Source organism: Sabethes cyaneus, chromosome 1, assembly GCF_943734655.1.
Source record: "Sabethes cyaneus chromosome 1, idSabCyanKW18_F2, whole genome shotgun sequence".
Classification (NCBI taxonomy): Eukaryota; Metazoa; Arthropoda; class Insecta; order Diptera; family Culicidae; genus Sabethes; species Sabethes cyaneus.
Genome location: NC_071353.1, coordinates 82,139,041 through 82,155,039, shown reverse-complemented (window position 1 = coordinate 82,155,039; position 15,999 = coordinate 82,139,041). Strand labels below are relative to the sequence as shown.

General features: G+C 38.8%; 1 protein-coding gene across 1 annotated transcript in view; it reads left to right on the top strand.

Moving 5' to 3' along the window:
- Positions 1 to 799: 799 nt before the first annotated feature.
- LOC128732837 (ribosome biogenesis protein NOP53-like) overlaps positions 800 to 15,999 on the top strand; it is a 218,470-nt gene continuing 203,270 nt past the window's right edge. Inside the window, exons 1-2 of the mRNA XM_053826241.1 lie at positions 800 to 982; positions 1,038 to 1,397. Of these exons, the coding sequence (XP_053682216.1) occupies positions 879 to 982; positions 1,038 to 1,397 (464 nt within the window). The 5' untranslated portion in view covers positions 800 to 878. The remainder of the gene's footprint in view (positions 983 to 1,037; positions 1,398 to 15,999) is intronic.

Here is a 15,999-nt window from a genome sequence, read left to right as displayed (position 1 = left end):
CTTTCTTATGTAGGAGGGAAGAGAGCATCCTTCAAATACTTCGCTGGCAAGACCAGGGGGGATCTATCGATAAGGAATTGTGAAACTCACATGTGAAGGGGCAGGCAGGTGACCATAATTTTCAATGCCGCTCTTGCTACTTTTTTTCTTACCGATTTGCTGCTCTTACCTGTATATGTAGCTTCCGAAAAGTTTATTAGTTTGTTTTATTTACGCTAAAAAGCAGATAAATCCATTATCGGGATCAAAACAATACAAACGACAATTGCGCTGCGTGTTTGGGTTTGAGTTTCTGTCAACTGCAGCAAACAAAAATAGAGTTGCGAGTCCCTTGGCTCGAAATCAATCACACGCCGTTTGGTCCATGACCAGGGATGCCAGGTGATTTTTTGAAAAGTCTTCACAAATCAAGAAAAATGTCTTCATTTGTCTTCTTTCGGCTTTCCAGATTTTTTTACCCATTTGAATTGCATGGTGAAGACATGTCTTCAAGTGAAGACATTTCAAAATAAAAGTCTTCTTTGTAACAAAAATGTCTTCAAAATGAAGACATGTCTTCACTTCTGGCATCTCTGTCCATAGTACAAACGTCATGGACCAAACACCATCTGCGGTAACGCACACATGTATGGAATCTGACAGCAATATAGATCCCCCCTGGGCAAGACGAATTTCCATTGAATAAAGCGTAAGCTGTCACTCGGACCGAAACGTCAGAAAAAACGGTTACACAGCAATCATATGCATTTGACGTTCGTTTCTCACCCCTGGAAAAAACGGTTACACTGCAATTCTGCAATCATATATGCATTTGACGTTCGTTTCAAACCCCTGTATTTAACGTTAAGGTCATTTTGTAAGATTTTTTTAGATATAAAATGCGGCGTGGTTCGAGAAAAAATAAATCTTCATGGAGAAAAAACGTTGATGTATCGGATGTTGAACAATTTTTGCGTGAACAAAGAGAAGACGAATCTATGGGGTAAGTTTATGTGATAAAAGTAGCATAATATGTAATAGGCATGTAAATTTTGTAGAGATGGAGCAACATTGGATTCTGAATTATTCGTGATGGATGATTTACGTAGAAATCATAATTTGAAACTATCCCGGAAGGAAAAGTTTCAAGCTAGTCCTAAATTCTGCTTATCTTTGAGAAGTGCTCACCATGTTGCGGAACCGGAAGCCAAACTTAACATTAGAAAACTTGTTCCTAGTAGCAAACGTCCCAAAGTAACTCAAAAGATAAAAGAATCGACAAAAACTCATGCCACGGATATTTGGGAAAATAACATAGCGATAGAAGATGCACCCAAATTGTTAAACAATGCTATTATGCAGCATAAGGGCGCAAGCACAGGAAAGCAACGGCTAAGCATAAAGCAGACGGCCGTATGGTAAGTAACACCAGAATAATGCTTAAAATATCTGAGGAATGTAATTAGAGTTGAGCCGCTGCCTAGGACGTCACCACGGGAAAAAATCTGCACTTTGATAGGAATTTATCATCATTAATCATTGAAAGTTTAATTTAAGAAAGAAAGAAACAGTTTAATTTTTGCTATTTAATAATTTAGTAGGGTAATTGATCTTGAATGGACCTATTTAGCGCTTTTTAACACCACCACTCGCACTCCTGCTCAATTTACTCGTCATTTATAAATAATATGTGGTGATGTTACTATTTGTTGGAAAGTACCACCTTTTTTCTACATTATCAGTACTTTAAAAATGTCTAATTGATGAAACTTTTATTAAATATATCGTTTTTTGCCAAAGCCTTTTTTTGATCTTGAATGGACCCAACATGATCTTGAATTGGACCTATTTTTGATTTTGAAATGGACCTAAATTAGGATTGTCATAGTTTCTTCCATGTAAATGAACAAAATAATAACAAAGATTTTTTTTTAATAGTACAACTATACTTCTGTTATTTATTAATAGGACACAAGGTTGAACAGCTTTTACCTTTCTTATACTCTGTTAGAAAGGTATGAAAGTCGGTTGAAAAATTTGAAATCGGTCACAGTCACCGAGGATCTTGTTTTTATGTCAGCCCAACAATTGAACAATGTTTCAGTGACTTGATATGCGTTGTGTATGTATCTGTGTGTGACATTTGTATATTGGGAATTTATTATTACCTGAAACGATTTCCACGTCATAAGAAAATTATGTCGCCTATTAGTTTCAAAAATTTAAACCATTCATTAAAAATATGTAATATAACTTGTATTAAACGTAGTTTATCAAGTACAGTGGGGTTCGAGCTTTTATTTAGTGAATACATATTTCGAAAGGTCAGATTTTTACTGATGTAGGACTACGTTTTACTGCAAAGCATCTAAAGGTTTGCGACAGCCCCTGTTGAACATTTTGAATATAAAACCGTTGCAATCGTAAAAAATTCGTTAATTAGTGGTAATTATTCAATTTTTGACATATTTATATGCAATTTTTTCAGTTGAAAAATGGTCTAGATTTTGCCACGGTTTCGATTTTGGCAACATAGGCGACACGCATTTGTTGTCAAATTCGAAATCATACTGTAAATGGTGCTTGAAAAAATTAGACTTGGTAATTCTACTAGATTTAAAGGTAAGCTTAGATACTAGGTTTTAATTTTAAATGATAGTCGATGAAGAACTGTACCAGATAGAAAATAGGAAGTTTCAAAAATGAATATTTTAGATCTCAGAGTCACTCAATTTCGGTGGACAAGGAGGTATTAATTTTGTCACAAGTCAGAGGGGAGAGGTGCTTAAAGAAAAATTTACATCCCCCAAGAAAAAAATCAGAGGGGTTGTGTATAAGATACGACCACGGATGACGTAGTACAACGTTAGTCCGGTTGCATTGTCCGGTTGAATTTTATTGGCCTTAGGGTTTTCGGTCAGCGCGCTAAAGGTGTTTTGAAGCTTTGGTATATGCTTGATTAACGTGTTTAAACTATTTCTCAGTTTTGTCAAAACTTAAACTTACAGCAAAACTTTTTGTTGTATTTATATGGAAAATACAGGACGTTATTTGTCCATGAAAAAATTTTTGATTCAAACCATTTTTACAATGTTGCCTGTAGATAGTTAAGCAGGGATAACCACTTGAAATAGAGTTTGGAATATTAGCTTCGTAACTCAATTCGAAGTTCCAATATTAGAGTTTCCTATACAATAAAGCTATATATAAATCATCAGAATTGTATTCTCAAATAACTTGTTTCATTCTTCTGTGCATTACTTTTAATGATACAAGAATTGTCCCGTTTAGCATAATTTGGGAATTTTTTTACATAGGGCGAACAAATTGGGAAAATTTTGCTCTACTTATATAGATTACTTATATAGATTATATAGATTACACTTTTGCTTCGTGCTAAAACAAATACGTAAAATCCAATTGAAAAATTTAAGTGTAATTGGTTTTGTGCTAAATGCAAATGAAGCAAAAATAGCTCTTTTTTAAGGGGCATAGTACCTTTTACACCATATTTTTTTCCTAATTTCAAATAATTTTTTCTCGATAACGCGAAAGGCAAATTGAATCGGGTTTTTTGCATTCGAAACATTGCATTTTATACTAATATTTGCAATTTTGTTTTCATAAGGGAACCTCTTCCCCTTGCCCCTACGGCTCCTTGAAGATAGTCGTTCAAAAAAAACCATGAATTGCGGTACCATGGATTGGCGCTGGGGGGCTTATCCGAATTGAAAAATTCCAAAACGACATGAAAGAACATTAAATTATCTCGTGTTTGATCCATCCTTTTTTAGAATTCGAACACATAACAAAATGGCGGACATTGAAACATAAAAGTATGGTTTTTAAGCGAAAAAATTGACTAAACATTTCTAAAAAATTCAAAAATTACAATATCAAGAAAAGGATGGGTCAAACACTAGATAATTTTGTTGGCTTTCAAACAAAAAAAGAATCATAAGAATTGCTTGAGCCGTTCTTGAGATATTTATGGTACCGACTTTCAAAACCTGGTTTCGAGAAAAACGACGTTGAAGTTTTTACTCGTTGTTTAATCGCTCCAGACATGCGCGGTACAAATAGCTGTAACTTTGTCAATATTTGGAATTCATGCAAACGACTTCAAACACATATGGTCAAAATGTTAATCTTTCGAAATAATCAATAAAAAAATTTAGGTTTTAAAAAACTGAAAAGGTACTATGCCCCCTTAACAGAAGGCAGTTAGTATCCCTCTTATCTTGGAATTCATGCAAACGACTTCAAACACATATGGTCAAAATGTTAATCTTTCGAAATAATCAATAAAAAAATTTAGGTTTTAAAATATTGAAAAGGTACTATGCCCCCTTAACAGAAGGCAGTTAGTATCCCTCCTATCTTTTGATCCATCTTATCTTTTAATCAATGATGGTTAAAATTTTTGTACAATACTGAGAATAAATTAAGTTTATATTGTCTTAAGCATAAAATGACATATGTTAGCTAACTAATTAGGAAGACTTTTTAGTTTCAAAACTAGAGGCTACAATGTATAAACACTATGAAGAACTACGAAAAAGGATGAGTGATAGTTAGTTTTATCAATATAGTTAAGTTTTTATTTAGGCTATAAATCAAGCCTACTTTCAATATCCCGTGCTTATAGATTAATTATAAACGGAGATACTATAGTGACAACAAGCAGTTTCAATGAATATACAACGACGAGCTCGTTAGTGGTAGGCAATGATAGCTACCGCCAGTGATGTCTCGGAGCGCAAAACTAGGTCCATTCTAAAATCAATACTAGGTCCATTCAAGATCAAAAAAGGGGGTTAACATTTTTAAGGAATTTGAAGATTTTACTGGTTTTACTAAACTTTTAAATACCTAAATTGAAATTACACATATTTTAGCATCATTTTAAGAGTATTGTTTTATTTCAAACCAGAAGGGTTCCGGGTAGTAACAGTTTGAAAATACTCTATGGTGACTGCCAAAACGCTGAAAAACAGCTACTTTTAAATAAGCGGCAATAAAGTGGTTTTGGCTATAATTTTAATTTAATTTTAGCATATTTACGTTCAGAAATGATTAAAGATAAACATAAAAGCTAAATACAGTACAAAGACTTGATAATTATATCCTAAAATTCTTATTTAAAAATAGGTCCATTCAAGATCAGAATTCGACTAGGTCCATTTCAAAATCATTTACCCTATTAAGGTTTGCAATCTACAGACAAATGTATATTTAGCTCGAATCGGCCCAAATCTGCTACAGTGTAACACTATGTGTTCGCCGTTTTGCGATTCATTACAAATTTCAGAGTTTTCATCATCGGTAATACGCATTTTAGATTTCCAGTATTTTGGCTAGTCGTGGCCGGCCCGGTGCGCAACTAAGTTTGTTTGCTGATTATTTTTATTATTATCATTTAATTCAATTCATCCGACTTTACGTCTTCATGAAATTAGATTGGACTGGGAAAAGCCACCTTGAGTAAGTTACATACTCTTACTCAAAGTGGCACAAAAACCAGATATAATTGACTTTCTGTCGTGACACCCTTAAAATCAGTTTTTTAAACTTCTTGTACACAAAACCTCATCTAACAGGTTCGACATGTTCTACAAACTTTTGGATACTATCAAAATACGTAACTTTCTAACAGGTGTATTTACATCATATGTTGCTTTATTTGCTTTAAAAATGCATATGAAGCATAAATTTTACCGTTTTTACAAGTATTTTTTTCCGTAAATAGGCACCTGCTGGCAGCTAAAGTTAGCATCGCTTGACCCGCGTTAGAATGTAGTATAAGTGTACCAAAAAATTTTGGCCGGGCATTTTGGTTATTTCAATTATGAATTACATACATACATGCTGGTTTTAGTAAGTTATCAGGGTTTTATTATTCGTACATATTCATAATAATTTCACAGGACCTCGTCCACGTCTGTTGCGCTATCTGTTGCAGAATTATTTTCGTTCTGGGATTTTTGTAAAAGTTTGTATGCTGCTGGTAACAACCGCATTGATTTTTTTACTGTTGGTCTTCTTAACCCTTTAAGCCCGAGCCCACACAATTGTGTGGGTGAGACATGATTACTTTTAAAAAAATTTCCTTTCCTTTCTAAACGTCGTACTTTTACATATTGTACTGACTTAACCCGAACCTCGCGAGCACGACCTTATTCTGGCTCAACCGACTGTTCGCCCCGACTGCGTGTCTTCAACTGAACCCCCGATCTTAGAGCAATCGTACTGGATGTACTTACCAACACGTCGCTATGCAACGATCTCACCAATATATATATACACCGATACATCTCTCCTTGTTTTTCTTTTTTTTATACATATATTTATTATCAAGGTAATTTGACATCAATGTAGCTTTTTGGGGAGCTGCAATCTCTACAAAACAAAGTTTTCGAATCTTTTTGGCATTTGACCTCTACGCTTATTTAATTCAACCTGCTTCACATCTGAATCCTCATCGTTCTCATCTTCCCTGTCCTTGGTTTCCTGATCTTGTGGATTGTCTAGGATTTTCTAGCTTTTTCAAATGGCTACTGTTCCTAATGTAGATATTACCATTGTCCTTAGACCTGACTGATACTTCTCCTCCTTTAATTTCTACGACCTCATATTCATCCGCTCTGAATCGCGGTTCTAATGACCCTAATTTTAGATTTCTCATGATAACTATATCACCCTGTTTAAGTGAATGTGGCTTAGCATTTCGGCGCTCGTCAGCTCGATTTTTAACTTTCTCCTTCGAAATCATGTCATGGTCTTTCGCTTCTTCCCACTCTAGGGCTTCCTTTTTCTCAAGGGACGGAACAGTATTTCTCAGCTCGTGACCAAACATCATCTGGCCCGGTGAAATGCCTGTTGTTTCCTGCGGTGTGGAATGATACATCAGCAAATAATCAAATAGATCGGCTTCCCAGTCCGTGTCCTGGATTACGCTAATTTTCACTCGTTTCCCGAGGTTCCTCATCTGTCGCTCAACAGCTCCATTCTGTTCTGGCCAGTATGGAGTAGAGAGATTCAAATGTATACCATAGCTCTTACAGAACTGCTTCATCTCTGTCGATCTGAACTGTGGACCGTTATCAGCGGTTATCGAGCGTGGTATGCCAAAGCTGGCGAACATTCTCAGCAATGCACTAATTACTTTTTGTGATGTAGCTGGTTTCATCGGTTCAATTTGAATGAAACGGCTTGTATAGCAAACAACAACTAACAACGATTTTCCCGAAGGTAAACCTTCCTTAAAATCCATAGCCAAATCTTGCCATGGTTTCGTTGGTATTCGACGAATGGTTGGATTGGGCTTATCGGGCAAGGAGGTCATCTTGCAAGGTTTACAGTTGTGTACTACATTCTCCACCATTTTATCCATTTCAGGAAACCAAACTTTTGTTCTAATGTGAGCTTTTATTCCAGTGCTGCCTTGGTGTCCTAGATGTCCTAGTTGTACTATTTTCTCTTGTAGACTTCTGGGAATCACTATTCGATCGCCTCTTAAGATTAATCCACCATATACTGTCAAGTCGTCTTTGATTGTTTTAGCCCTATATTGCACTGGAACATCGTCCCACACTCCTGAAGAAAGCGCTTCTCTTACTTTGTTTAAATCATCATCTTTCAAGCTCTCGTGTTCTACTTCGCCAACGGTTATTGCTATTGGCATCATTTCTTTCGCCAACCAACTAATTATATCCGTTTCTCCTTTGGTGTCCGAATCATATATCGAAAGTCGAGAGAATGTGTCTGCCAAATTTTTATCTCCAGGTTCATATTAGACATCAAAATCGAACGCTTGTAGCCTTAAAATCCACCGTTCAATCCATGCAGATGGTTTTGATCGGACTCGGTTGAATAGGTATTGTAATGGTTTACAATCGGTTATTAGAGTAAAATGCTTCCCATATAGATACATATAAAGTTTCTCCATAGCCCACACTATAGCATAGCATTCTTTTTCAGTTTGGCAATATTTCCTTTCATGTGCAGCCAAGCTCTTGGATGCACAGTAAATTGCCCGAGAGATTCCGTTTTTCACTTGAATGAGAATACAGCCGAGTCCAACAGGGCTAGCGTCGGTCACTAACAGAGTTTCGTCTCTTGGGTCGTAGAATCCCAAAGATTCAACTCTACCTAATATCGACTTAATTTTAACCAATTCGTCACTATGTTCCTGATTCCAAATAAACGTAACACCCTTAATTAGAAGCTGACGCATATTTGACGTTAGTGTTGCCAGATTTGGAATGAATTTTCCCACGAAGTTTATCATACCCATTAAGGATTTTAACTCAGTTAAACTCTTAGGCGGCCGGATCTAATATGGCTTGAATTTTATCTTCCGTGGGTCTTGTACCTTCAAACAATTAGTGGACTGTAATAATTTTGCAAGACATAAAAAAACGCGTCTTCTTCGAATGAAATTAACAATGCTTATGAGCCTTTATTTCTCCGTTTTTATAAGTAAATGTATTTGTAAGATATTAATCAGAGCTGCCAGTAAACCGTCAATTTCTCTCCACGACATCCTCCCGGCGTTGAAAGTGGGTTTCAATTAATCCTCTTTGCCCTTTAGCGGAAGCAGACATATCTCGGTGACAGCCCTTTTATACTCGCCTTTCAAAGTTTTCAACGTCACAACACGAGTTACTCCGTCTTTACCAGGGTGCAGCATTGTAACTCTTCCAAGCGGCCACAGAAAGGGGGGAGCATTTTTATCGATCATCAACACAAGAGCACCTACTGGAATCTCGATCGTCTTCGTCCACTTTGACCTGTTCTGCAACTCCGGTAAGTACTCAGCCGTCCATCTTCTCCAAAAATGTTGAAATAGGGTTTGAACCAGCTGCCAACGTGATAGTGTGGATTGTTTCAAGTCTAAATAGGATGGTTCGGGAATTGCTTGCATCTCATGCCCAATTAAAAAATGGGCAGGCGTAATCGCTGTAAGATCACTTGGATCATCTGAGCACGGCGCCAGAGGTCGCGAATTCAGGACAGCTTCTACCTGAGTCAGGGTAGTGTATAGTTCCTCATAAGATAACAGACAACTTCCGACGATTCGTGTAAGGTGGTGCTTTACCTGCTTAACTCCGGCCTCCCAAATCCCACCAAAATGGGGGCTTCGTGGTGGAATAAAAGACCAGTCAATTCCGTGACTCTTACAATAATCGGTGATTTTCTTGGCTTCTTGTTGGTTGTTGAAAAGTCGTAATAATTCCTCCATTTCACTCTGTGCCCCGATAAAATTCGTGGCATTGTCTGAGAACATTTTGCATGGTAATCCGCGACGACTCGTGAAACGTCGCAAAGCGGCCAAAAATGCGTCTGTAGTTAAATCCGACACCAGCTCAACGTGAATTGCTCGTGTCAACATACACACAAATAAGCTTACATAACCTTTCGTTACCAACGGTTTTCGTCCACTGGTAAATGATTTGATCGAGAATGGCCCTGCGTAGTCCACACCTGTATAAGCAAAGATGGGTGCTGGACGGACTCGATACGATGGTAAATCACCCATTAACTGAGCGGACCTTGAGGGATTAGCACGAAAACAGATAATACAACTGCCGATAATTTTTCGAATGGTAGATTTTACTCGCAACGGCCAAAATCTCTGACGGACTACAGCTAGAAGACTCTTCTGTCCGATATGTAAGCTCGTACGATGTAAACTTCTTATTAACGCTTCTGTAAAGGGATGTCCTGCTGGCAACAGCATTTGGTGTCGACTGTCGTACGGTATTGGAGCATTTTTGATTCTCCCACCGACACGAATTAGTCCATCTTGCGAATCAATAAATGGTTTCAGGCTGTTGAGACGATGTTTAAATTGGCTTCCTTCTTTAATTGCTTTCAACTCAGACTCAAAAGATTCAGTTTGAACACATCTCACTGTAAATATTAACGCACCTTTCAATTCAGCTATTGTCAGCTCTCCCTTAACGATGGATTGTTTCCTAGATATTATGTAATTCGCGAAACGAACTACATAAGCCATTACACGAATCATCTTGTCATAATCGCTTACTCGGTCAAATACGTTCAATCGCTTCATCACAGGAATCAGTGCTAACATTACACCACCTTTCACTTCTGGCAAATTTTCGTCTGCTATCGGTGCCAGCTGCACTTCTTTTATCGTCACTGTTTTTAACATCGAAGGTCCCGTCCACCACAGCTGATTACATAAAAGTTTACGAGGACGTTCCCCACGCGAAATAATATCTGCAGGATTTTCGTTTGTAGGTATATAACGCCATGTATACACACTGGTAATACGTTGAATCTCTCAAACTCGATTTGAAACATACAACTGCAACCTGTCAGGCGATTTACCGATCCAGCAGTGCACAATTTGAGAGTCGGTCCAAAGGTTAACCGATTCAAAGACAACTTCTATCGCAGCAACCGTTTTTTCCACTAGTTTTGACAGTAGCACAGCCGCAAGCAGTTCGGCACGAGGAGTAGTGATTGGTTTGCATTTACCAATTTTCTTCGGAAGCACTCGGGATTTACTACATATTAAACGCATTGTAACGATTCCGGCCTGGTCAATAACACGAGAATAAAGGCACGCCCCGTAGGCGACGTCCGACGCATCGGAAAACCCGTGGAGCTGTACTGTTACCATTTTACCAGAAGAAATCCATCTCGGCACCTGTAATTCGTTCAAACAAATCAGTTCATCACGAAAGCATCGCCATTTATCTACAATATCCAGTGGAACTAAGTCATCCCAATCGATTGGGAGAACACTGACTTCCCGTAGAATCAATTTAGCGGCAGTAATTACCGGACCAACCAGACCCAGTAAATCATAAATTTTAGCAACTTCACTAAGAATTTTTCTTTTAGTTGTAGCTTCACTTGCCCTAGGCGTAACGGAAAACGAAAACCAATCATCAACTGGGTTCCAGACGACTCCCAGCGTTTTTATAGTGCCAGAACTATCGTCATTCATCTTGAAGTCAATGCCACGGTTTTCTGCTTCAACCTGCTGCAATACTTCCGAGTTGTTTTCACACCATTTGTGTCCGCCAAAACAACCCTTCGCTAATAAACCACTGATTTGCTGCTGGAGTGCGCATGCTTGTTGAATACTATGGGCACCCGCTATAATATCGTCCATGTAGGTGCTAGTTTGAATCACCTTCGCTGCCTGTGGGAATTCATGTTTATAGTCTTCCGAAGCCTGACGTAAAGCCATTGTAGCTTGAAACGGGGAAGGAGCCAACCCGTACGTTACAGTTAAAAGTTCGTATATTATTAACGGTTCATTTCGGTCATAGCGCCATACGACTCGTTGGTATGCATTATCTGGAGGAAGGACTCCAACCTGACGAAACATTTTTGGAATATCTACTGTGAACACGAATTTAAAGCTTCTTAATTTTAACAAAATCGATGTTAAGTCGTTCTGGACTGTTGGTCCGGCAAATAGGACGTCGTTGAGTGCTACTCCCGACGATGTTGCAGCAGATCCGTCGAACACGACGCGTAGTTTAGTCGTCGTACTTGATGGTCGTAACACATAATGGTGAGGAATGTAATAAGCAGCACTCGATTCATCATCGTTGACAGTAATTGGTCTCATATGTCCAAGTTCAGTATATTCTCGCATAAATGCGGAGTACTGATTCTTTACATCTGGTGCTCTATCTAGTCGTCGTTCCAAAGAGAGAAATCTTCGCGTAGCCATGGTTCGAGAATCACCTAGTTCATCCTTTCTTTCGTTAAAAGGGTGTCGCACGAAATACCTCCCTTCATGATTTCGTCGATGAGTTTGTTGAAAGTGCTCCAAGCAATATTCGTCGGTCGGCTTACCGGAATGTTGGGCTTCATCGCAAACTTCTAGTTTATAAAAACTTCTTAACAGGTCGTTCAAATCTTCATTCGTTGTTTGACATAATGACCGGGCAATGACCGGTACATCCGTCGTAATTACTCCTCCAGCCACCCAGCCAAATTCACTGTTTGAAAGTATCGGCTGATTCAATCCTAATCTGACCTGATCACCTTTCAATATATCCCAGAAGAGCTCTGCACCAATAAGCATATCGATTCGCCCTCGCTTATTAAAGTTCGGATCTGCTAGTCGAAGATTTGTCGGAATCGGCAATTTCGAAGTATTAAACGATTTCGACGGTATGTATCCCGTTATACGCGGCGCTATAAGAAACTCTAATTCAGCAGTGAAATCTCCGACACATGATTCTATTGTAGTGCGAACCATGCGACAAAGTCTTGTATTAGATCCGTTAAGACCACTAACCAGATAATCCACCGGCTCTGATTTTTGTGCAATCAGGCTAGCGAAACGTTCTGTTATAAAATGCATCTGAGACGCGGAGTCCAAAAGTACTCTGCATGGGTAGCTACCGGTATTCAATCCTCGTACTCTAATTACTGCTGTGGATAATAACATTTGTTTGCTCTGCTGATCCACACTAGTACATAAAACCGTGCCGGTTCCGTTTCGAGTTACACCAACTTGATTATCTGTAATTGTCTGCTCGCAAGGTGTTGGAGTGTTTCTACTATTCGTAGCCTGATTGTTTACAGCATTAGACTGGCCCGCGTCACTGTGTAGTCCCGACTGGCTCGCGTCACTGTGTAGTGAAGTATGATGACGTTTACCACACTCCTTGCAGCTATGTAACGAAGAGCAACCGGCCGTGCGGTGACCTTTCTGTAAGCAATTATAACAATGTCCGAACTTTTTTAATGTCATATATTTATCACTAATTTTCATTTTCTTATAGTTTTCGCACTTCCAAATTTCGTGTGTGGTTTTGCAAACCGGGCACTTTAGTTCAGGTTTCGCTTCACTTTTTGGTTCATTAGTGTTCAGTAAAGAATGGGCTCGCACCGCAACTTTCGGTTTTACACTTTCCGCTTTACTGTTTATTTCGATTTTTTCTGCAATTTTGCACTGATCTTGCAAAAACACCATAGTGTCTGCATAACTGGGCAGAACTCCCGCTCTCTGTCGTGTCTCCCAGGCGACTCTAGTCAGTTTGTCCATTTTCGATGATATAAGGTTAACTAGCATCTGTTCGCCTAGTCCTTCTACTGGCAGATCCAAATTCTTCAGCGCCTCTACGTTTTTATTGCAGATGTCTAGTAACTTTCGAAGATTTACTGAGCTTTCCTTATTGATCTTCGGCAAATTGAACAAGCAATCAATGTGTTTGTCAATTATCAGCCTCTTGTCCTCAAATCTATTTGTTAGGAATGCCCAAGCAGCATCGTAATCATTATTGTTCACGATGTCTTGATCGATGATTCCTGTGGCGGATCCCACGAGAGAATTTCTTAAATGATAAAGTTTCATAGCGGGCGTTTCATGTGTGTATCGGTCCATGATGGTCGTAAACATCGATTTAAACGAGAACCATCGCTCGTACGAACCGTCGAACGTCGGCAAGGGTGCATGAAGTTGAGGAAGGAACGGGAACATTCCGACCGTCGAAGCGTTAGCTGTCGCTGAGGGAACAGCTAATTCTCTTTTCGTAGTATGTGTCTCTGTAACATCGTCTATCAACATATTCAATCGAATCGTCAAGTCGTTGTACACCGATTCGAATTCGACAAACTTTTGTTCCTCGTCATCTCGCCGCTCTTCAGAGAGTGGTAGGATATAGATTTGATTCTGTAGTTCATTATACTCGGTGTACGCTTGCTCAACTGTTTTCAGATGCAAACGAAGGTAATGCACATTGGCAAGATACGGATTTGGACTGGCAGCGGTATGTTGTAAGGCATTTCTGACTCGAATCAGCTTGTTTTTTACTGCTTCTCTTTGATGACTGAGAATCCGAAGCTGATCTTCCATTTTCACGTGTTCCTGTCTCTGCTTTTGTTCCGATTTTTGTTCGCTGACTGATTTCACTGACGTGTTCTTCTTCGGCGGTGTATCAAACATTTCGTAATGCTTTCGGGTTTTTCACGAGTGACGACCATTTGCAATTATGAAACCGCGTCACTGCATTCAACTAACGACTTAGTCGAATGCTCAATTTCAGTTTTTTCAACGAATTTTCACGGAAAAATATTTCGCGACGTATTCCCCGTTACTTCTCGAAATATTCGGCTATAGAAGGACCAAAATGTACCTTCAAACAATTAGTGGACTGTAATAATTTTGCAAGACATAAAAAAACGCGTCTTCTTCGAATGAAATTAACAATGCTTATGAGCCTTTATTTCTCCGTTTTTATTAGTAAATGTATTTGTAAGATATTAATCAGAGCTGCCAGTAAACCGTCAATTTCTCTCCACGACAGGTCTTATGTCATTAATAAAAATGACATGTCCTAGGAATATTACTTCCGTTACTCCAAATACGGATTTTTCATTATTGATCTTAAAATTTAACTCCTTAAGCCGTTTCAAAACCTCTTCCAGCGTTTTGTCATGTTCATCATCCGTTTCCCCATGAATAAAGAAGTCATCCATGTAAATTACGAGGCCTTCAATGCCTCGAAATAAATTTTCCATTGCTCTCTGAAACAATTCTGGAGCAGACTTGATTCCGAACATTAAACGACGAAATCGATATACCCCACTTCTAGACGCAAATGTTGTAATCTTTCGACTTTCAGGTTCCAGCTCAAAGTGATAGTAAGCGGACTCCAAATCAATCTTCGAGAGTTTCGAAATTTTATGAATTGACGCTATTGCCGCGTCAATATTAGGCATGGGATAATTTTCCCTTCTCACGGCTCGATTAGCTTCCCGCATATCCACACAGAGTCTGATTTTCCCATCATTTTTCCGAACTGGGACCAGTGGCGATACCCAGGACAACGGACCGTCGGCGCGTTCGATTATATTTTTGTCAAGCAATTGCTGAATAACCTAAACCCGTGTTTATATAATTATTTATGGAAAATAATATCATGAGCAATAATACAAGGGAATATAATAAAGCATACCTGTTCAACATCCGCTTCCATGGCTATCGGTAATCTTCTAGCAGCCTGAGCTACTGGTTCAACAGTTGAATCGATTTGAATTTTAAGAGCTACATCAGGAACTTTTGGGAACTCTTCAACAGATGAATTTACAGCCTCATTGATTTTATTAACGTTGTATCCAATTTTCAGTACTCCGAGTGCAAATGCGGTTGCTTTGCTCAGCAGGTTTGTCTGTCCTTTGGGTGCTACCAGAAAATGTGCCCACGCTCCATTTTCCTCGTTAGGAATTTTAATCTCAGCTTCAAACGCGGTGGTAAAACAAATTTTATCCTGAGTTGCAAACGCTTCAAATTTCGAGTTCATTTCCGCAGCGTTTCTTTCATTAATGATTGTCGCACCACGGTTCTTAAGTTCACGGTAGCTAGATTCTTGTAAGATGTTTGCAGGTGACCCGGAATCCACAACCATCAAGGTACGTATTCCACCGATGTCGAAATTCAAAATCTCCGATGCTTCCTCCTCATAATCATCGCGAATGTGGAAAACCCCTTTCTCCGAATCTTTGTTAGGTTGATCCCCGATAACGGCTTGAACTTTTCGTTTGTAATCCGTACGACCCCGTGGTTCATTTGTTTTTCTTTTCCGGCAGCAGAGATAAAATGTCCTTTTGTTCCACAGTTATGGCATTTTGCTTCCGTTGCGGCACATAATTGGATGTCCTTAGTAATGTGGCCATAACGTCCACAATTGTAGCATTTTCTGTGAGCGTTTCCGCTCGCCTTATTCGAAGTGGTAGGCGACTGACGCAAAGAGATTTTCTGAACGGTTCAGTTAGCCGTAGACTGTCAAAGAAGACACACATAGCTAATAAAAAGTCGTCTAAAGAAGAGAATAAAAGGCTGAAGTAATACCAGTCGGTATACTTCCAGCCAAAATGGAATCTTTACGGATCCATACGTTTTTTCTTGATATTCGAGGAATAAAGAAGTTAAAATCTGAAGCCATCTATGATTTCATCGCCGAGCAATTGCTACTCACAGCAAACGATGTTGTTGCTATTCAGATTGATCTTGCTGAT